This window comes from Melopsittacus undulatus, chromosome 7, assembly GCF_012275295.1.
Source record: "Melopsittacus undulatus isolate bMelUnd1 chromosome 7, bMelUnd1.mat.Z, whole genome shotgun sequence".
Taxonomy (NCBI): Eukaryota; Metazoa; Chordata; class Aves; order Psittaciformes; family Psittaculidae; genus Melopsittacus; species Melopsittacus undulatus.
In genome coordinates this window covers 45,128,682-45,151,968 of record NC_047533.1, presented here as the reverse complement: position 1 = coordinate 45,151,968, position 23,287 = coordinate 45,128,682, and the positions used below count along the sequence as shown (strand labels likewise).

At 36.8% G+C, this 23,287-nt stretch overlaps 1 protein-coding gene across 1 annotated transcript in view; it reads right to left on the bottom strand.

Annotated features, from left to right (window-relative positions):
- Nucleotides 1-23,287, bottom strand: part of DCHS2 (dachsous cadherin-related 2) — a 111,551-nt gene that overhangs the window by 8,780 nt on the left and 79,484 nt on the right. The window contains exons 11-18 of the mRNA XM_034064448.1: nucleotides 18,472-18,606; nucleotides 18,031-18,240; nucleotides 15,921-16,778; nucleotides 10,069-10,179; nucleotides 7,243-7,454; nucleotides 5,623-5,774; nucleotides 2,652-2,782; nucleotides 902-1,188 (exon numbers count right to left, since the gene is read on the bottom strand). Of these exons, the coding sequence (XP_033920339.1) occupies nucleotides 902-1,188; nucleotides 2,652-2,782; nucleotides 5,623-5,774; nucleotides 7,243-7,454; nucleotides 10,069-10,179; nucleotides 15,921-16,778; nucleotides 18,031-18,240; nucleotides 18,472-18,606 (2,096 nt within the window). The remainder of the gene's footprint in view (nucleotides 1-901; nucleotides 1,189-2,651; nucleotides 2,783-5,622; nucleotides 5,775-7,242; nucleotides 7,455-10,068; nucleotides 10,180-15,920; nucleotides 16,779-18,030; nucleotides 18,241-18,471; nucleotides 18,607-23,287) is intronic.

Sequence of the window (23,287 nt, the reverse complement as noted above, 5' to 3'; positions counted from 1 at the left end):
TAAAAGGTATTTGAACAATGACCTCAACAACATGCTTTAATTTTTGGTCATCCCTGCATTGGTCAGGCAGTTGGACTAGATGATCACTGTAGGTTCCTTCCAACTAAATATTCTATTCTAGTCTAGTCTATCTCATTCCTATTCTATTCATGCTGCAATACCCTTAATTGTCTTAGTGGCCCATAGTTGTCCATGTCACTAAACCAGATTTATTTCAAAACACTGTTGGACAGCTTGACATCCACAACAGTCTAGCATTTCAAATGCTTGTCCAGAAGTTTAAAAGCTGAGCCTTGTACCCTTCTCAGTCTAGTAGGGAATATTGGGGAGATAAAACTCATATGCCTCACTCTCTAGATGAATGACATTGTGATGAGGCAGGGTTACATATTACAAACTATATGTGCATAATCTACCACAGGGGCATTTGCTACACCTCTGCGGAGCTGTCTAACTGAAATGGCAGAAATTCATGCCATAGTAATGGGGCCAGAATAAATGTACCAACTTGTTCACCATTGTCTCAGAAGAGGGACTTCTGAGCACTGAACCCTGTTCCCCAAACTGGTTTGAATTGTCTCTAGTAACTTCTAGTAATGAATGAGTGGTGATGGAGTACAGCTAGTATTCACACCACTTTTCTTCTGAAGTCAGAAACCACAAACATGAAAACTGAACAATTCCCTCAGTTCTTTTAGCAGAATTCCCAGGAAGGGGCTGGAGTTTCCCAGAAGACCTCTGCTCTCTTTCTGCTCAGTAATAGTTTGCAGAGACCTTTCTTCCCAGTGTTCAACTGCATTTATAAGACAAACATAAACAAGACAAATATAAGCACTCTTACTATTTATCATCATATAAAGACAGACATCACATATTTGTTATCCATTTATCATGTTCCCACCTGATATAAATCCTGAGTGAACACTGGTGGGTTATCATTGACGTCCAAAACAAGGATGGTAAGTTCCGCTTCTGTTTGATGTACAGAATCTGAAACTATAATTCTCAGCTTATACACAGCAGTTTCTTCAAAATCTAATGGTTCCACCACTGTAATTACACCAGTGTGTTGATCCATGGCAAATTTCATTCCAGGACTATTATCATAAATAAAACCAAACTGAAGTGCTGGCCTTGAGTCCACATCATTTGCTGACACCTGAGTCACTATAAAACCAGGTAGGGCATCTGAAACAATAATTTTCAGAGTAAGTCATAGCTAAAAGATGATGTTACAGCTTCTGAAGATTTTGCCAATTTTGTAATATTGAATCTTAGATATATGTCATCTTTCTGTGTTAGCTTTTGGTGTATTTTGACTTTGTGTTTTAGAGTAACAACAATATTCAGGAATGCTATGGAAACAGCAGTGGATTTCTTCAAATATGTCTACTTTATCTCAATTTTAATTCAGGCCTTCTTCAGACTTTCGCAGATCCAGTGTAGCCATAACCAGCAACAGGCACTTGCATGGCCTTCCACAAGCATTTAGGTGATGTTAATTTATTGAGCAGTGTTACAAACTTCCACAAGAATATTTAACTGAGGCCTCAGAGTCTCCTGGTCTGTGTAGAACCAGTGAATGCAATTCTTGAGCTTTTCCAAAGGAGAAAGCTGCCAAAGAGAAATGAGAGCTCCAGCGAACCTATATAGCACAAAAAATTTAGGAGCTCAAGGTATGGTCTTGGCTGAGAAACTGGATAGATAGCTTTTGTCATGTGCCAAATTGACAGTACCAGGGATTGAAAACTGAACCTATTAGTGATCATTTAAGAAATCCTGGAGTTAACAGAAACTGAACCATTTCTCATTTGCATGCCTGGGGCTTTAAGCCTAAACCATGCTGTGCAACATCCTACAGTGAGTATTCTTAAACAGAATATAAAGACCTGAATAAGCAGCCAATGGTTTAGTTGCTGTGCATCCATGACTTCCATACCTGCCATTACCATTGGGAGCTGAATTTAGGAAAGGCAAAAAAATATCAACAGAAAGATAGCCTTGATATCTTTTGTTAGCAGGAGTACTGGAATTTCAGCACCTAAATCTTTATAGAATTTCTGTGGTGTACTTTAATGCATCACACATATAATGCCTGTATTTAAAAATACTGGGCTTAAGACTCAAGGTCTGCAAATGTTGAGCTACTGTCACACAACATACCAGATGTATGAGATGGGAACTCAGGAGGTGCTGGGTTCCCCTCTTTATGATCATCAACTGGATCAAGCTATAGAAATTTTAATACACCATTCAGATTTACAGAAATTATTTCTTTCATAACAATGAAGTTCAAAATGTCTAATTTCTAGCAATGCTGGGTTTAAAACCAAGTATTTTTATTGGAGAAAAGCAGAAATGAAGTAATCTGAAGAATATGACACAGGAGTCCAAAATGAACAGATTACAGATGCAGTTCTGCAGAGTTTGTTTCCCTCTTTCTTAACTGCCTATGGTTTTGTTCCAAACAATTCTTAAACACAATGTCTGAAGATTAAGAATAATGCCTCTGAGAACAAAAGCAGATATTTCGGTATTAATACAATCCATTATGCTTTTTACTACAGTTGCTTGGTTACAACAATCACCAAAATCACTATCATCTGAGAAATCCCAGTTCTAAGAAAACTTAGGTGTACTATCATACTTGCCTTCTGGGACCTCCACTTCACTTAGCGCTTGGACAACTGGAGCATTGTCATTAACATCCAACACTTGTATCTGCACAATAGTTGTCGCAGAAAGTCTGGGGTTTCCTTTATCAGCAGCTTGTACAACCAACCTACAATTATAGGAAGCAGTAATTTTCACTACTGGTCAGAAATCACTGAATTACCTGCTGATGTTATAAGCAGGGGAAAACTGACAAACTAAAAGGTTAGCCCTTTCTGCTGCTCATTGCAGGTCTTCACTTCCATCTTTCTGTGACATTGACTGTCTGGAGTTTTATTTTTTTTGTCTTGCAGGAAAAAATGTCCAGGAGGTTATAGATGGCAAGACCATGACAAAATAATACAAAGAAAAGAAAGTATTACTTTGTATTAGTTTCACCCAATTTCATAACAAATGAAATAAAACAAGCTATCAAGACTCTTTCAAATAGGATATATTCCTCCAGAAGGTAATTCAGAGCAGAAATTAAAACTTAGGTACTAAATTGTCCTCTGGAGGAACCCGACTGTCCTTTACAAAGGGACAACAGGAATGTGAAAATTGGGTAAGATAAAAACATACAAAGTAATACTCAGCCAAAACATCTGTAGGGATACAGAATAGTCCCCCTTTTAAATTACAAATATAAGCGACAAAGTGAAAAAACAGGATACATACATCATTTGACACTTGCAAAGTTCTCACTGATTTTAGTGGGACCACAATCTTACTTTTGGATTGAGAGTTTGCCTGTACACTTCCGTTTTACACCTGCATAACGATGGGTTGTGGATTCTCCTAACAACCTTAAAATTTACACAAACAGTGCAGCAAAAAAAAAAAAAGGTAATGACTGATAAATTTAGGCAAAAGGATTCTTACTCTCTGTGGGAACTATCTTTTGAACAGCAAAGAGCAAATGTTTATTGTAAGCAGGAATCTGTTGGAAGACGACTCTTCAGTATTAAAAATTATCCAGAAGGGAATTAAAAATTAAATCTAGCTCAACCGGCTCAACAAATGGGCTAACAAACCTCAGACCAACCACACAGCTATGCAAAAGTATATACAAGTCAGAGCTTGGCATCTTAATGAAGTATTTTGTGTACAAGCAAATGCTTGTATGATGCACGACATTTTCTGTGTCTTTCTGCAAATATTCTGAATGCGTTGTATCTCCTTTCTTCTAATTCAGTTTCTGTTTAAAGTGTCAAATAGATGTTACTTCCTATATGTTCACAGGACAATACGGAATACTAAGGCAGTTACTTAAGTGGATTGCAGCACTTCCACTCCTGAATCACACTAGCTGTGGTTTGGTGCTTCCTTGTGGTTTCTGGTGCCAGCTGAGCACATAACTCAAATTGCAGGCTAGTATTCAAACAATGACCATGCATAATTCCATATAGAAAGTGGATTTTTTGTAGAATGAATACTGGTAAGGTATACATATGGAAATATTTTACTTAAAAAAATCACTTTCTAAGGTTTTGGGAAAAAACCCTCATAAAAACATCTCAGCCAAAGTATTAAAACTAAGGTTCTGTCAACACTTTCCTTATAATTCCTATATAAGGGACTTAGAACTTATGGAGATGAAAATGTTCAATTTAGCTAAAATAAGCAACTCCTTGCAAGTCTGAAACATTTTTGTTTCGTAACATTTCAAAATTAAACAGGAAAACAGTTTTGAAAGTTTCTGTTGCTGTTCACGTTTCACCTAACAATGTACAGATTAATAACATATTAATAAAGAGAAGGAATATAAAGCTTTGAATTCCATGAACAAACTGTCAGTTCCAACCTAAACACTGAAATACATCAGGCACTCAGTTAAAGACAGATAGGAGAATTACTATGCTTACATGCTCACTGTTTCACCAACAGTAAACATCCTTCCTTTGAAGGATTTATTGCAGGCATTCTTTTAAAGCACTGGTTACAAATAAAATTTATTACACTATTTAAATGACTAAAAATCGGAATGGATGCTTTTGAGTCAGTGAAAAACTGAAGAAATAAACTCCCAATGAAGTGTTCTGTATATTAAGTTAAAACTAAGTATTTCCTTTAGGACACTATTGTCAAATTACACTGATATTTAAAAAATCTCAACATACTCTGTTGAGCTTTTTGATGTGGTTTTAGAAAAGTTATTCTGGTTCCTAAGAATTCTGATTGGATGTTTAAAACTGTGTGGGTCCAGAGGATAGGAAACCTTGTGAATACTTTAACTGATGCCACAACCACATGGAAAGAAAAAAAAGAAGGTAATTTCTACAGACACATATACAGGACTACTTTTTATATAAATTGCAGTAGATAAAAATATGATTATGAATCCACATACTCATATTTTCTCTTCAACACATGATTTATCTGCTTCCTAATTCCAATTATGGCATGACCTGTATAGAAAAATTGCCATGTCCACTTCATCATATTTACTCAGAGTTTCTTGGAAACAGGAAAACCCCTAATACTGAGTACAAGACAGCTTCTAGATGGAAAGAGCTTTCAGAAGCATCTTTATCAGATTATGGAGAAGAAAGTTGGAACTACATTCTAATTAACGAACAGAACACGTGTCTATTTCCTGCATTCAGTTTAAGTGTTTTCCCTGTGTCTTTACATATTTAAAAAAAGGTCCCAGACAAGGAATAGCTGTACAATTCTTAATCAACTAAAATCCAGAAACCATGATAATTTCTATAGTGAATCATCACACTCATTTGTACCAGTATGTGTTCCCATTGATTAAACAAGACTTTATTTCTTCCCCTAAATTTAAGAAGTATGCAAGAATTCATCATACAAATGAGTAGCTTTAGTGCTATTCTCAATGCTGTCTGGCTTGCACGCAGGATTTGTGGGCAACAGGTATCAACAGAAAACTCTAAAATATGTAACATGAGCAATCTCAAAGTGAACAAAAAAAAATACGTTTTTATAAGAACCTTGCATACAAACCTGTAAGATGAAGTGTTTTCACGATCTAGGACCATATTAGTTGCTAAAATCCCTCGTGCTGAATCAATTAGAAATGCTGCATTTTCATTACCAGATACAATTGAGTATTCAGTTTCTCCATTCAGCCCACTGTCAAGGTCAGTTGCAAATACCTGTTTGGGAGCAAAACTGAGATTTAATTCAAAATGGCAGAATGCAATTTCAGAGAGAAAACCCCGTTACTAAATTCACGTATTTCTGGTTACTTTTGACTGCGCAGATTTAAGGAAATAATCATACTGGTCCCCAACATGAGTGTCATGTGAGGTCACAACAATCTGCTCATGATAGGAAGCATACAAACTCTTTCCCTGAACAATCTGAAATTCAACTACATAAAGCACTAGGGTTGAAAGTAATAATTCAAAACTGCTTATATTACTAATAAGCCCTTAAAGTATTACTGCTCTACTAACAGAAAAAGGATAAAATAATTAGATGAAGTTTTCAGATAACTTTCATGGAATAGCTCATTAATTACTTTTTAAAATACAAACCAGAAAATGCAAAAAAGGGCAGAGGCAAGCTATAAACCCAGCAGAATAAGGAACATTCAGCAACAGTGAACAGGTTTCTCAAAGACTCCTCTGGCTCTTTAAAGAGCTGTCTTTGCATTTTTCTGGTTGCTGAACAAGCATTATAATCAGTACAGGATCCAAGCCATAGCAGAGGCAACAAGACAGACTGAATAAAGGAAATAGAATGTATTCTGTCATAAAATTTTGACTACACATCTGTGTTGACTGCTTTTTGATTTTCCTCCATTCCTGGACATATGTTTCTCTAAATACAATGTCCATCAGTTTCTAATCACTTTGCCCTGGAGGCATTTGTAGGTTTCCATTTATTTATCCTCTAGAGGAGGAATATCTTTAGTACCTAACATGACCCTCACTGTGACCTGACTTGCAATGCAAGAACATGAACTGAGGAAATAATGCGTTCTTCTAGTCCAACTGATGTCTTCTTTTGCTCTAACATGGCCAGCTGGAAACACTTTTGGAGAATAGATCCATTCAGAGGAAGAAATGTTTACACATTTAAATTGAGACAAGCTGCTCTTTAGGCATCAGCTTTTAAATCGAACACTTGGGCTGACTATACTATTCTGATGAGTTGAAAGTATTCTTTTATTGCTATAGCCCTTTCAGTAGATGCCGTAATGCAAGACCCAGCCTTATATTATAACCAGAACCACAGCTTTGAATGGTGTTTTTCAACTACTTGAAGAGAGAAACAGAAAATTAAAAACAAAATACACAAAAAAAACACAACAGAAAAAAAAGAATTTCAAGTCCAGCTGCACAACTATTAAGAAGATACAGAATTATATAAAGATTATATAAAATATTATATACAGAATTATCTTTCAACTTAAAGAAGTCTGAAATGTGGCCTAGCAAAAAAACTGTTTAATATTTTAGATATTTAAACAAAGTAGTAGCAACACCAAGAACCCCACTTTCAGTTTTTAAGAGACAGTGGTCCAGAACAGACTTATCAGGATTGTAATCATGAACAGATCAACCAAACTTCTTTTCAACTACAGCACTGGTCTTGGGAAGGTGTATTTCCACTTACCTGTATGATGTTTGTTTTAGGACTCTGGCCTTCCCATACTGATGCTCTGTAATAGCTTTGCTCAAATTTAGGTACATTGTCATTCACATCTTGTATCAAAACTGTCACTCCACAGAGCGCTGAGTTTAAGCTATTTTCAGCCAAAACTGACAAACGTATTTTATTCTTAACTTCATAATCAAGAAACTTTGGATCTTTTACTGTGATTGCACCTGGTTTATTAAAACAAAAAACAGAATAAAAAAGGGAGATGTGATATATGTATTCAGGAAAAACCATGCACAAGTGCAGTTATGAAGTCCCTAACATATATGGTCTCCTTTACTGAACACATGACCAAATTCCAGCAAGCTCCCTTCCCACCATGTTCTACCTAACATCACCCCCACATGTTAATTACTGTACAAGTCTTGGATAGTGGATTTTTTGCTGAACAACTACCACATTGGCAATTTCCTAAACCAAATCTGATTTACTTGTAGAGGAACAGACAGAGGAAGAAAGTGGCTGCATGATGTGTGCTTCTTGACATGTGACAGTGAGCCTGCTGTGCCTCTTGAGTGATTCTTGTCCTTCATCTGAGAGTGGCTACATCCAGCCCTCCATCTATATCCAAATTGGGCAACAGCCGTATCAATTTCTGCAATGTCCTTAAAAATCCATGGTCACTATTTTGATGTTCTAGGTAATATAGTAATATACTCAAAATTCATCATTACATCTAAACATCAAACATAGTTATTTGTATGTTAATTTCATTAGAATTGAAATTCAGGTCTGCATAGATTTTTCAATAATAATGCCATAAAAATCTATATCCCAAGTTGTAATAGCAGAAGAACTCATCTACTGTGGCTCTCCAAGCTAGTGCTTTTTAGTTTTAATTTTCTATGATAAGCAGCAATTATTGGCTATTGCTTACAGATCTGTACAGTGTTCAAGAATTGCATCTTGAACATAAAGATTTCAAAGCTCTCAGGTTATCTCTCCCCAGCACAACACTTAAAAATTACTGTATTCTATATATAGAAAAAGTAACGTAGACAGTGACAGAAGGAATACACTTCAAGATGACAGAGTAACTGGAGGACTATAGTGTAGAGTGGAGCAAATAACCAAGTTTGACGTGCACCACCTAGGAGGAACAAGTGAAAGAACCAGAGTTGCTCATTCTAGAGAAGTGCACATAAAAAACAAAGAGGGTAGCAGCCTCCAAATATCTAAAGAATAGGGGTTTTTTTTGTCTTTGTCTTATGTCCACTATTACTAGGTTAAGAAGTATTAAGTTTAAATCATTTCAACAAGCATTCAGATAAATATGAATAAAAACTTTCCAACTGCTAAGACAGACAACTGAGGGGGGTTGCAGAATTTGTATTTGGATCACTTCCTACTACACTTTATATGATTCTACAATAAAATGAATCCTCCTATAATGGAAGAAAATCTCCAAAGTGCAGTTAATTAACATCAGTGCTTATAAAGACAAGTAGACCAGACCTTTGGGTATTAAAAATACCTAACACAGAAGCAGCATCAATATAGCTCAAAATATGTCTGCTGTAGAAACAATGGCCAGAGTTATTGGTGTCATAATTAATGCTGAGGGTAAGAACTGCACTTTAATTAACATTTTCTAAAAAAACAAAAGAAAGAAACCAGAAGAAACCACAAGGGCTCAAATTTCTCAAAAGAAGACTGATGACATTCACTGCTATAGAAACTCCACTATTGTTTGTGATACATCATGTAACCACTTTTCTGCCTGGCTTGGTAAAAGAAAGGAAAATCCCATCTGAGAATCACTTTCTTGAGGATAAACTTATCTCAGTCTTTTAAGATTAATCTTAAAGGTGTGCTTTAAGATTAATCTTTATGACTTTATTTCAGTGAAAGAAAGACTTTGAGATCAAGTGTATGAACTTTAAGTGCCCTTCATCTAAATAAACCAAACCAATTTTAACTGTTCATCAGCATGATGTAATATCAGGAGTAAACATAAACATACAGGAGTAAAGCCACCTGATACCTGCAGACACCAGAATAATCAGAGACTAAAGCCTCCAGGAAGTCAGGGAGAAAGCCAATTGTTAAGAGTATAAACTATTTACACTATTTATGAGGAAAACTGTTTACATTGTCTATGCCATCTCAGAAAGACTACAGCTATTCAGAAGGCAAATTCTTTTGTTGAAGATGTTTAGGAGTTGAGAGGCAACCAGAGTAACTATGCTCTCTTACATGCCTGAGATAAGAGCATGTAAATACACATGGGGAATATGTTGCTCTCCTGCCATCCAAATTTCCTGACTGAAGGGCAGGTGAAGCAGATCTGCCACAGAATGCAAATACAATTGCAAAAAAAGAAAGCACAAAATTGACTGTCAGACTTGTCAAGGCTTGCCAGAAACAAAGAGCATTAAACTCAACAAGGGTCTAATGCCTCTTATATTAAGAGTGTTTTGAAGGATTATGTTTATTGAGTTTTTGGGCAGCTTGATGATGAGAAACAAAGTGGCATCTCAGCCTTGGATCACAAACCAGTAGTTTAACAACTCCCAGCACCTGGTGATCAATAGTTAATCAGAACTGAGTGTTTTAAACAGGTATACTGGTGTTCAACTTCTTTCCACATCAAGTTTACACTACTGCAGGTCTCCCCTGCAGTAAAACATACCTGGTTTTACTAATGATTTATTCATTGCAACAGGAGAGTGAGACTCTTAAGGCATGTACCCTCTGCTCTTGTGGTAGGAGCTTCATTTATTTTAGAGACTAAGCTACACAGAGACACTTGAAGAAAAATATGTATTTATAAAAATGTACCTGTAATTGAGTGTATGGAAAATATGTTTTCCTTGTCACTGAAGATGCTGTATTTTATGCTTTCTCCTGTAAATTTGCGTTCATATGCTTCTATGGTTAGAAGTGATGTACCTATGAAAGCAAAGCAACATTTTCATCATGTCCACTTTAGAAGGTTTTATTCTAATTTTGTATTACTGTGATTAATACCAGGTGCACAGCCAAACATCTGTGTGTTAGGTGAGATGCTTCTTCATGAATTAAAATAGTAGACAATAACAACAACTCTTCTATGAGTTTCACTGCATTACAACTTCATAGACAAGGCACTGCCTATCCCTCCTTGCCCAGTAAATTACTCATCTGATCACAGTTTCATCACCTGTCTAAATAAAATGATGAGTTTTAACTTCTCCTAATTGCAAAGATTTCCTAATTTTTCACACTACATGAATTACCACTTACCTGAGATCCTATGTATTCCTTTTATTCAGGTTATGCCATTTGTGGTCACTTAAACCCTACTTATTCATAAATTCTTTTAAGAAAACTAGTCCTTTCTTTTTTGTGCAGCACAGGAATGCATGATACCCCTGAATCACCATAAAAAGTTTATTTTCACTCATTTATCTGAATTCTGTTGGGATTTCTAAACAATATTATAAATGAAATATTCTTTAATTTTTTAATTAGCCATCATTTAACAGAGGGAATCAAGAGATGAAACTATATGCATAATTATCTGTCAATTCTAGCAGAATCCAAATTCCATTAAAAGAGCAATAATTTAATACAGAATATAAGGGACATGAAATAAAAATCCTGTTTGAAATGGTATTAGAGGAAAAATGGGGAACCGAATACGTTATCTTGTTTTAACAAAAATGCATCATGTTTAAAAACCATTATCAAGATTTGCAAATAATTATTCTTTTCAAGTGAGTTACGAACTTTTTTAGCATATATGGCAATGTCTTTTAATTAATTTTAATTATGTAATTTAATTGTAATTGATTCCATACAGCTGTGATGGAGTGAGGCTACTGTGCACCCTGAACTCTTCCAAGCAGCATCACAGATAACTAGCTCTTTTATTACATTACAAAGGGCATACTGTTCACACTCAGAGTCTTGGATGTCAGAGGCAAGGACCTGTATCTGTAGTGTAAAACTGAGAGGGAGGAAACATTGCTGTTACAACTATTTATCTGTTACCTTTTTTTTTTTAGAACTGTTGCTAATTTTTAAACACAGGAAATTTTGTTTTGTGGTTTGTCCCTTGCTCCCAAAATCTGACTATCAAAAGCAAAACCTTGCCACTTTTAACAGATGTAATTTTCTGTACTAGTCAATATATTTGTAAGGTATTTATAAAAAAAGTTCTGGAAGTAAAATAACCACACAATAGGTAAATAGGGAGTTGTAGGATGAATTTTCATTGCCAGGGAACTTTGATGTACACTACAAGAGCCTGCAAGCACAATTGTTCATAGCATCTTCAGAGCAGACTTAAAGATAAGAAAAAAATTCCACTTTTGAAAAACATCACTATTTATCTTCTAATGCTTTCAACAGTATTTCTGCTTGTTTGTTTGCATGTTTAAGAACAAAAACTACCAGAAGTAAAGGAAGCAGCATCATTTCTTCTTGAATTCCTGTTTTTCAGGGTTTAGGTTGATAAACTGTTGCTCTAAGTCTTCAAATCCTAAACCTTCAAGTTTCCTGTTTTTTACATAGTTAAAATTGTTTACAATTCTTTTTGGCAGAGACCAAACTTTCTATTTCTGATACTTTTCACAGAAAATGACTCCTTCAAATAGTGAATTTTATAGCTCATTGCCACAGAAATATGACCCAGCTGTGAGGCTTGTTGTAACACAAACAGGTCCCATAAAGGTAAATAGCAAAAGATAGTACCCATCTGATGAAGCTTGCAATTTCAAATACACATGATTCAAATACTGTTTCAAATAGAGGTCACAAAATATAACACTTAACCTGGAGAAAATTAAGAGGAAAGTAGCTTTCTGGCTGCAAAGAAATGGCACAACATGTATGAGATCAACACTGAAGCTAGTGCAAGGAAGGAGGGAGATCAGGAACATAGAAGAATGCAGATTGGATTGAAACACTATGCAATTGACTTCCGAATTATTTAAAAACATTAAAGGAAGTGAAGAGTGCTTTAAAATGTTTATATTCAGGTTTTTTAGTTGTTTTCTTTTTTCAGTTCAATCAAAGACAACCTAACTGCATTTGAAAGTACCTTAAACTGCTTTAAATAGCCTCACACCATCCTTTGCATTATACTTGCCTACTTTAAACTGAAGCATGGCAGCACAGACAGTATTTGCCTACCTGGCCAAGTACTGGCCATGGAACTGAGCTAATGCATCACTATATCATTGTTTTCCTTCTCTCTTCAGTGCCAATTATGGTAGTCTCTTTTCTCCTCCTTTGCCACCTAACCCCCTTTCATCCTTGTAATTATTTCTTGAAAACCCTTAATTGCTTATGAAAGGAAAAGCTAACTGAGCACAAAGAGTAAGAGATTACTTACAGAGAGGCTATATATTTGATATCTAATAGAAAAAAAATAGAGGAGTTAACAAGTTTTGCTGGTGAATTTGTCTCCAATGAAGCACACGACCATTCAAGTAAAAGCTTGGAGAATAATAAAGGTTTCTTACCCTCTGGAGACTGCAGTGACTTGATTATTTATTGACTGGCTTCTAAGCACCTGTTGTAGTGCAGTTTATAATGTTTAAGGACATTAAATATTCAATAATAAACAAAAAGTAGAAGAATGTGGTTTTCTGAAGGTCAAACTTGGAGGTCAAACACATAAAGAAAAATATGACAACAAGGACCAGCTCCTCAGGCACTCACGCAGTTGACAAGTGCAGACTAAATTAAGACCAGTTGATGAGTCCAGACTAAATTAAGACTGAGAACCCTTGGTTCTGGCTTTTGTTGATTATACTATTCAGATTTTTGATTATTTTAAAAATAAACTTTCTACTTTAATTCTATTAGTTAAGGTAGAAAAATAAAATTAGGGAGGAAAATTCATATTTATTAATATCAGGTCTACAAATCTCCCCTGGACAAAATACACTGGTACCATTCATATTTATAGGGGTCCCAGGATCATATATTTTCTATAAGCTAACTTCTATGAGAGTTTCAATTATAATCACACTTTTTCCCCTGAGATGTAAAATATTTGATATTTATTTATGCTTATATAAATAAGAAAGTACTAAAAAAACCTAGCCAAAAAATTATTGGTATTTAGTAAAATCTCTCATACTCTAAAAAGTATTTTTAGAGTATATTCTAAAAAGTATGATCTTCTTAGCAAATAAAATTTTATTAAATATACAAACTAATATTTTTTGATTAAACCCTCTTCTTTACCCTGCAGCTTTGCTCAATTTCCTTTAATCAAAACATCTTAAATTGGGTATTATTTATATTTTCTACAGATTGAATGGACAACATGTGACTATGGCATTCTGATACCACAGCTCCTTGGGGCATTTTGTAATTCCAGGATGGATTTTCTAGCCTGACCTCAGATTTTATCCACACTTTAGGAAAATTTAGGATCAGATCAGTTTATCTATTGCCATAAAGCACTGATGTTAATTTTCTTTCTTTAAACCTAACAAAACTTATCTTCCCTCTTACTATTTTTTCCTTAAGTAGAAAGAAATTTTAATGCAGGATTAATGCAGGTTAATCCCATCTCTCCTGAAAAGACTGAAACCCCAGGAGCTTGACTTTACTTTGCTGGGAAGTCTGACAAACAGGTTCTCAGGATATTTTCTGAACATACAAGCTGCTGCAGCAAGAGAGAGACAAAATTGAGAGCCTGGAGCTCACCTATGGAGCACCCTGGTTTCTTTGCTTCCCGGACATCTAGGATGGAGGGCCCCATACATCACCACAATTGACTCTCAAAGGATTTTATCAAGGAAAAGACAGAAAATGACAGATTTAACATACATTGCTGTAGCATCTAAACTGTAGCTTCTGGAAGCAGCAACTCCCCCAGGGCAGAATCTCGTTTGCAAAGTGACACACAATTAAACACTGTACAGTGCTGACTCTAGCAAAACAGGGCTTTGAGGCCTTTGGTTGTTGGTGATTAACACTCACAAAAAAAAAATAAATCAGTTTTACGGTATCCAAAACTACCTGTAAAATTGTGGTCAAATTAATGGAATAAAAGCATTTTTTAAAATTGCAGGATAAATGTGTTAAGGGGTTTTCTTTCAATTTTGTTTTTGCATTTGTAATAGAAGCAATAAATGAAGCACACTAAAGAATTTATCCTGCAGGCTCCCTACTCAGAGGGTTCAGTATAGAGTGAAAGGGAAATAACTACTCCTCTGTCTAAGAAGACCTGAACCCACACATTTCATATTTCAGTAGAGTGTTTTAACCACCCGTGTACTGCACGCTCTACTCTTTCCTACTGGAAAACTTTTGCTTTTTCCAAAATCCCACATTTTCTGACAAAAAGGGGAAGAAACAGAAGGACGCTCTAGTCTGGTGCTTTGATTGCTCAAAAAAGAAAAATTAAAAAAATAATCAAAACCCACGTTATTGCCTATTTTTGACATGTTAATTGAAACATCAGTAATACAGAATTATCTTTAACTTAAAATACACTGATGAAAATTATGCTTTTAGTCCCAAACAGGCACAGAGGAAGGAATAGCTGAGTAACCACAGCAGTAATTACTGCAACAGTGGTCTTTACCTTTCATCCTTTTTTCTGTTTATAATTCTCCAAGAATATTGACTGGTTTTTCAAATTTATTAACATATTTCTTTTTTTACTGGTTTCTAATCAAATATGTAGGCTATTAGTCAAGATCTAAGAATTCATTAGTTTCACAATACTCTTAGGATATAAAGGAATATTGCTTTTGTTTTACTGAGGGAAATTTGAACTATAAAGATGATAAATTACTTGTTCAAGGTCAGCCTTATAAGGTGGTGTTTGAATCAGGAATACAGCACAGGTCAGATTTCAAAATACTTCTGGTCAATTGTATAGGGGGATTTGTGGGCAGAAAAATGTGAAAGGTGCTCCTTTCTGCCCTTTATTAGGATGAAGCAGGAAAAGGTACTTAGCATATATAACTGGCAGGAGATATAACTACTAATAGTCTCAGAATGACAAAAAGTAGAGCAGTAATTCTTATCACTATACAGAGCAAAAATAAGTCTGCAAGCATCTTGTGATTGAAGCTGGTAGCTTTCAACAGTGAAGACTCTACTTAGAGGTGCACTGTAGAAGCCTGTCCAAGTGACAATGTATTACAGCCTCCAAATTCCTCCCCCCTTCACCCCTCATACTCCTCATTCTACTTTTGGAAAGTCCAGATTTTCAGTAAGGTTTTACAGTATCTCTGCAAGCTACTACCATTCATGACGGGATTTGCAAAACCAAGAAATGTCATGTTGCAACTGGTACACACCACTTGTCTCTCCTGGGCTTTTGTGGACTGAGAAGTGAAATGATGAGATCACTAAAGCAATTTTGCTAAAAGAGTGAAGCCACTGATGCTCAGGGCATCCCAGGATGGAAACACACCACCTTTGACAAAGGAGCTTCTGTTTATTGTGAGTATTGCTGCTGTATGTGGGCAGCAAACTGAAGTGCCAAACAATGCCTCCAACTTCTTTTTCATACTTGTGCCCTGGAAAAAGGCAGACAGGTATTTGCTACATTCAGATTAACTTTTCCCTGCTGCTTCACAGAGAAAAGGCTTCCCTATACTATTCATTACAATTATGATTCCAAAATGAGGGGAGATGGGCAACTTCAAGAACACAAATTGGGATTTGATGCCCACCTGCTGCACTGTTCTCAGGCATGCTTGCTTCATACAGGCTATGGCTGAATGAAATCTCCTCTTCTTGTTCTTCTGTAAAGATGATGACCATAGCTGTGGCTGTTCGAGGTGAGATACCTTGATCTGAAGCCATCACTACCAGCTGGGTACTGAAGTCCTTGAAAGCCAAGGGCTCCTGAAGAATAATGTCACCGGTCTTCATATCAATCTGAAATAGGGTTTCTGCTATCATCAAACTAAAAACAACAGCTCCATTTGACCCCAGATCCATGTCTTCTGCTCGCACCGTGGCTACTGTCTCATTCACTGAGGTCTCAGCAGGCACAAAGGACCTGATAGGATTCTGCAAAAAAATGGGATCATTGTCATTGACATCATCAATGTGCACCACAACACTGACAGTGGTGCTTCTTGGCAAATGTGTGCTACAGTCACTTGCCACAGCCCTAAATGTATACTGGGATTTGGTCTCCCTGTCCAATGCCTTCGTAGTAACTATAGACCCAGTTACACTGTCAATAGCAAACGCTCCAAAGGTGTCATCAATGAGGGAGTATGTAACTTCACCATTCAGGCCATCATCTTCATCAGAAGCAGAGAGGTGCAGGATGGCTGAGCCCTCCTCTAGGTCTTCTCTCACGGAGATTTGATACTGGTTCTTTGCAAACAATGGGTTGTGGTCATTTTCATCCAAGACTGTTAGATAGAGCTGTGCAGTGGAGCTTCTTGAGGGACTCCCTAGGTCACGGCATTCAATTACAAGAGTGAAGCTGCTGATGTCTTCTCTGTCTAAGCTACGAGTGACAAGCAGTTTTCCTGAAGTGACATTTACTGTGAAGTATTCTCCAACATTTCCACCTTTCAAACACATTAAAAACAAACTGGTCACAAACAATTGCTTTTGAAAAAACAATCCCTTGTGAATGCTGCTATGTTAATTGCAATAACATGATGCAATTGCTCATACAGCTGGTGCATTCATGTGCCTTTCACATTTTTTATTCCTCTTATATGAATTAAAACCTGCATTTCATTTAAATCAATGGGTGGCAACGACAGTAAATACAGAATGTCATATCATTTTACAGAGTGGCTATTTTGCCAGATGCGTATCTTTTTATAAGGTGTGCTGCTTTGAGAAAAATCTTCTGCAACTACATTGCTGCATAAAGTGACCTCTTCCCAACCTTAGTTACAAATTCCAGAAACCTATGAAGCATTGACAACTGTAATTACTTGCTCTTTGTTCTCTTCTACAAACCTGTCTCTTTTAAGTGAATAGTTGTGCAAGGTCTTGATTTGGGGGGGGCGTGGGAGAGGGAGGTAAATAGAAATAATAATATAAAATAAATTATATTTATTCAAGTATAAATAAATAGTCAACAGAAAAGTCAGAGTGTTTGGTAACAGTGAATTGCATACCTACTTTCTAATATGTAGAAAGACAATTAAGGATCACAAAAGATTGTGAAATTAAACCCAAGAAAACATAAAGGAATTTATAACTATTTCTCCAAAGAAAAATGTATTAGTTATTACCACAGTAGCTATTTGACTACATTTGAGATACTACTGAGGGCCACAAACCAAAGCACAGCAAACTTGTATTTGTGCAAAGATATTGCAGGAGGCTTTGATCAGCAGTGGAGCTTACATTGGCACAGTACACACGGGAAGAGCTTGACAATATGAAACCCAAGTATGACATTACTAATGAGTTGATGAAAACAGCTCTCATGAAATAAAACAGATAAAACTAACAAATTTAGATTATTGTACTTATTTGCAAGGGCATATGACATTCAGAAACTCCACAACTATAACAAATGGACAAAATTATGCCCTCACGATTAATGACTCCTTCCAGCATTTGGTAGTTTTTTTGGTTTTCTTTTCTGTACTATTTCAAATCCAGAAAGCAGACTGAAAGTATGCCTGGCAAGTGCTTATTAATGCTAACAAAGGGGTGAAGAATCTTTTTTTTCTTCCACATGAAATAAGCATATGAACAAGATGGGTGCTAGGGAGGTCTGGTAAAATCTAAATCTTGGATACTGCTGTTTAAATACTTCCTGATTTATACTAACAAAAATGATGGAGTATAACTTACCAACTATTTTGTATCTCAGAGCTCCATTATTGCCAGCATCCATATCTACAGCCTGCATAATGTAAATGACAGACGGCTCTTGATTCTCTGGAATACAAATCTCAGAGGTGGGAAGAAGAAATGTGGGAGAGTGATCGTTTTCGTCTAGCACTGTGCATATAACTGTTACTGTGCTCGAAAGCGATGGGGTTCCACCATCCCGAACCAAAACTAAGATTAATAAAAAGAAAGCAAATTTTATACAGTGGTTGCAGGTTCAGCAAGAGATGTTCCTTAATAATAGCAGATTAGGAGAGCTCTTTGTGCTTTGTAAAAAGTGCTCTTCTGTACGTGAAAATCTTACCCCTTCCATCTAATTCAGATGGCATGAAAAACGGTAATGCTGATAGTAACACCACACCCATCCTCACTTCTCATTTTAAAGACATTTCACACTGTTACCTTTAATATGGAAAACCTCCTGGGTTTCCCTGTCCAGTGATGCAGTTGTTATGAGTTCCCCACTGTCTGAGTTCATCTTGAAATTCTCATAATCAGTTCCTGGTAAGATTTCATATTGAAGCAGGGAATTCAGTCCTTAAAAGCAGAATGGAAGTCTTAGTAGAACACAGACACACATTCAGGTCTACAGATCTGTCTCTTTTTTCTTCTCCTCCCTGAGAAATGGGTTTTGTATGATCTTATTTTTAATACAGTAACTGCTTCTTCATTAGCACACAAGATACAAATTCAAAATCTGGTTCTTCAAAATCTTTGTCCAGATGCTGCTTTGTACCTAGCTTTTCCAGCTATTCAAAGTGACCCCAACAATATTTCTAGGCACTCAGGGCATGCCTTCCAAACAAGCTGACATATTAACATGACGCAAGAGAGTATTAACTTAGTGGAATCCATACATTTGTCATCTGCTTTCCCAAGGTAGGTAGTTTGCTTCTCAACAGGATGTCAGGCAGAGTAGTGGGCTGCTCTGGTTCTCCATTTAACTTCACTTGGAGCCACCGCAAGTATCTCTATACAGTACAACACTGAATAGTATAAACATTAAAAAAAAAATCCACTTCTTGGCATGACCACCAGTTCTAAGCATTCATAATACTGAGCTGTCAGGTGCCTAAGCCCCATCAGGTCTCACAAGCTAGCCAGCTCCTAGCTGTCTTCAACAGAAAAGCCAATTTGATGTGCTATGGGAATGTTCATCTCAGACCTTTTAGACTGCTCCCACTTTTAGCAGTCTCTGAAATGATGCTGCTTGGGTTTATAAAGTCATGCAGGATTTCCAGAAGGGAAGGCTTTAATAGTTTCCTTCCCTCCAAGTTTTTCTGAATGCCAATTCCATTCAGTTCTTAATCATACCTACCATTTGTACATAGTGCAGGGTTATTAGCTTTCCTGTCTTTCTCTAGGAAATACGCTAAAACTGTACAGGCTTTTGAAAACCTTTCTTTCAAAGTTGCCTGAATTGAACAAGAAATATGATTCCACATTCTTACCTATTATGGTTATAAAATAATTTCTTTCATATTTCTTATAGTTTCAACAACCTCCCGAGGAAAGCACAATGTCATCTCCATCACACTTAGAATATTAATTTTAGTGAGTTTAATCCTACATTACACTTGAAGGGCTTGTACTATTGTGCTTTTTATTTTTCTTTCCAATTTTTCTATGTTTCATTCAATCATTCTGTGTTTTCCCAACCAACAATCAGTCTTTTAGTAGGGTAGGGACAGCTGACGCACCTGGAAAACTACACCACTTCTAGTCACATGAAACGTGCTATTCAGTCAAACACTGCCTGCCTGTTCTTTGCTGCAGTCAAAACCAGGACAATCTGCACTGGAAATGGTGGAGAAATACCAGCATGAGAGAAGAAACAGAGCCTACAGTTTTTAACACCCATGATTTTCTTTGTTTGTCTTTGAATAGCTTTGCTAAATAGTTGACAACACTACTCAAAATTTGATTAAGAGAATTACTACTGTAAATGCATTTGCACCTAAATGAAGTCAAGGGAAGGACATACTCATACAATACACAGCAGAAGGAAATATAAGTTACAAAAATCCTTCCAGCTTTCCAGCAGGAAGGAGAAAAATCACAGTAGTAATGACAATCAAGGAGAATGTCTTGAAAGTTTAAGGTTACCAACACACTCCCTGATCTGCCCATATTAGATACCATTCAACTATTTTTAGAAACGTATTTACAACTTTGCCTGCATTTATCTATTCTTAATCACAATATGCTACAAATGGGGAAAAATAGGGCACATGACATTGTAGAGCTGATATTAACTATTAGTCTTTGGTCTGCTGCAACTGAACTGCTTCAACCCAGCACCTTCACTGGCAGATTTCACAATGGCCATTATTTACAGACAGTGCCAAAAAACTTACAGGTGCCATCCAAGTTGACTATTCACACACTGTTGAAATTAAACTTTTAACCCTTCAATGACACAGATATGTAACAACTTAATTAGATTTCTCTACCAAGCACTTATTGCCTTCTTTCTCATATTCAGCCGCTAGGAGCGTACACCTAGCAGCAGGAGAAACCTGCACACCTTGCCCATGAGAGGAGCATGACAACTCTATGCATTCACATAACATGGCACAACAGCTGACAAGTCTGCACTTGATCCAACCTGTTGGTAAATTATTCAGTAACGCTAGTCATATTTGGAGGGCTAAAATTACACACTGAAATGAGAAACAAACAATTCTTACCCTGCATTACAAGCTGGAAGAGGAGCTAAGCCCCTTCTTTGCAGGACCCCTTTCCCTGCAGGCAAAATGGCAGGGTGGATGCATGGTGTCTGAGCAGCAGCCAGAGAAAAGCTTCAGCCCCTTTCCTGTTCCCTCGCCACAGTGCCAGCAACCCCTGTGCTCCCACAGCTTCTCAGAAGCAGCAGCTGTGGCATTACATTATGCCAACACCAGTGAAGAAGCAATGGGAGTAAGGTCTCTCCTGTCCCAAATCTAGGCTCAAGTCTTGTCTTATAATAAAAGTGTTGTTAAGACCATGCTAATCCATGAATTTGAGCAAGACAAATTGTCTAGTGAATGGCAGTATGCCCTGTCCCATAACTCTAAGTCAGCAGCCCCTTTTTACATTCTGAGACTTTCCTCCTAAGGCTCCAGACATAACTACTAAACCACAAAGGTCCACATCAGCTTAAAAGCAGACCTTGACAAATGCTAGTTCAGTTCATTCAGAGCTTCTGCAAAGACAAACCTCTGAGCCATCTTTAATACGCTGCAGATATCTTTGCTTTCCCATGCATTTTTTTCCTCACCATTTACCTGCATTACACAGTGATAGCACAAGGCTGATATTGTCAGTAAAAATGATTCCTCCCTGTGGTCAGTTAAGGAACATACGAAGTAAAAAAACCAGAAAGATATGTGATAGCAGAAAGTCATCCACCGAAACTATGCAAACATTACCGGGATGTGAACTGCAATTTAAAGAGCAAATAAAGTAAAAAATATGATGTAAAAAAAATAAAGACCACCATGAGAGGAATCATCTCATTCAAAAATTCAGTTCCAAAAATGTAAGAAAAGTGAGTAGCATTGTACTTATATGCCACCTACATAAACCCTATTTTCTTACCTTACGAGCATCACTTCAGCATTTGTTTGGAACTGTGTTGTTACATGCACATGACAGGGGCCAAACCAGCCAAATGTGAAAAAAAAGAGCCAACAGAAGGACTGTGGTTACTGAAAAATGTATTTAGAAAAAGGCAGGAAGGAGCCATCAGCCACAACAGTGCTGCAGCCCAGAGCATCTACGCAGGCAGGCACACACTTTGCCACCCAGTACATTTGGAATGCCCTTCCTCTCCACCCAGCCAAGCCAGCCCTGCGCCCTCCTCCTAGCTGCTCCCCAGATTTCCCTCTGCTGTTTTTCCCCTAAGATGTGCAATTAATATAAGGGACAGAGAAAGGAGGGAGAGGAAATAAAGCAAATTCCTACTTATTTTCTCTATTATCTTGCAAATTTTTACTTCAAACACTTACATATATATATATATATATACACACATATATATATGGTGTGATCCACAAAAGAAAGAAAATACTTGGAAGAGCAAGGTCCAGAGGTAGACTGTAATGCTGCTTAAGAGCTACTCCCGCCCCCCCCATTCCTAATTTCTAAATACTTTACATACTTGTGGGGAAATGTCTCTTCTGCACAGCACCTCCACTGAGCTCACATCAGCCTTTTGTAATCAATACATACTCTACATTAAAATGACAAATGTTACTGAATACAGAAAATTATTTTGCTAACGAGATCTGTTATCTATTTCTTGGGTAGCACAACTGTAAACACTTACAAAGATGTGCAAGAAGTGAACACACAGCAAAAAGAAAGTAATTCACCAAACTGAGACCACCTTTGGGCCAGCTGCAGCAGTACTGTAATATTTAATTCTCTTTCCAGATTTTATCTTTCCTGCAAACCACAGACTCCATGTAACTGTTTCATGTTACACCAACTGTATGTGCCGTGCATGGTATTACTTAAGATTCTCTCCATCACACAGACTACCTGTAACATCATCTGCATTTTAGATACTTCAAAAGAGCAGGTAGTTGTAGAATTGGAGGGATTTTTTTGTTGCTTTGCAAAGATTCTCTCACGTTTGGTCATTACCTGTGATTCAAATAGCGTGTGAACCACCTCTTCTTACTCGTCTATTCTGCATACGTTTTAAAAGCAGCGCATTAACATTATTATGTGTATAAAATCCTATTTGAAATCCAGAGCGGTTCAACGATCCCGGCACAGAGCAACTAGCGGGAAAATCTTGGATGACAGTGCCCCTCTCTGGTCAGAAAAGATTAGTGCATATTTACAGGATCTCTTACAAAACCAGAACTTTTGTCTCGCGAGCCGCTTTATATCTACACAAAAATGTTCTGATTGAGAGCAACAAAACTTTCAAATATTAACTTTAACTGAGCTGAGCATTGCTTGCTGATTTATAACCACAGCAAGCCGGCTACCTTCACATGAAAGGTATAGTACACTGAGTTAACTCTGCATTATACAAGTTACATTTAATTTACCAGTCAGAATGGAAACTACCCCAGTTTGCAAGTTCGAATACCTCCAAGACATTAATAAAGGTTGAGGGACTGAAGCAAAAGCCATGTTTTGAGACTCAAAAGTGATATATACCTTGGTTAAATCACAACAGCTGTAAGCTCAAGCAGAACAGGCAGCAAGATTTGATAGGTCT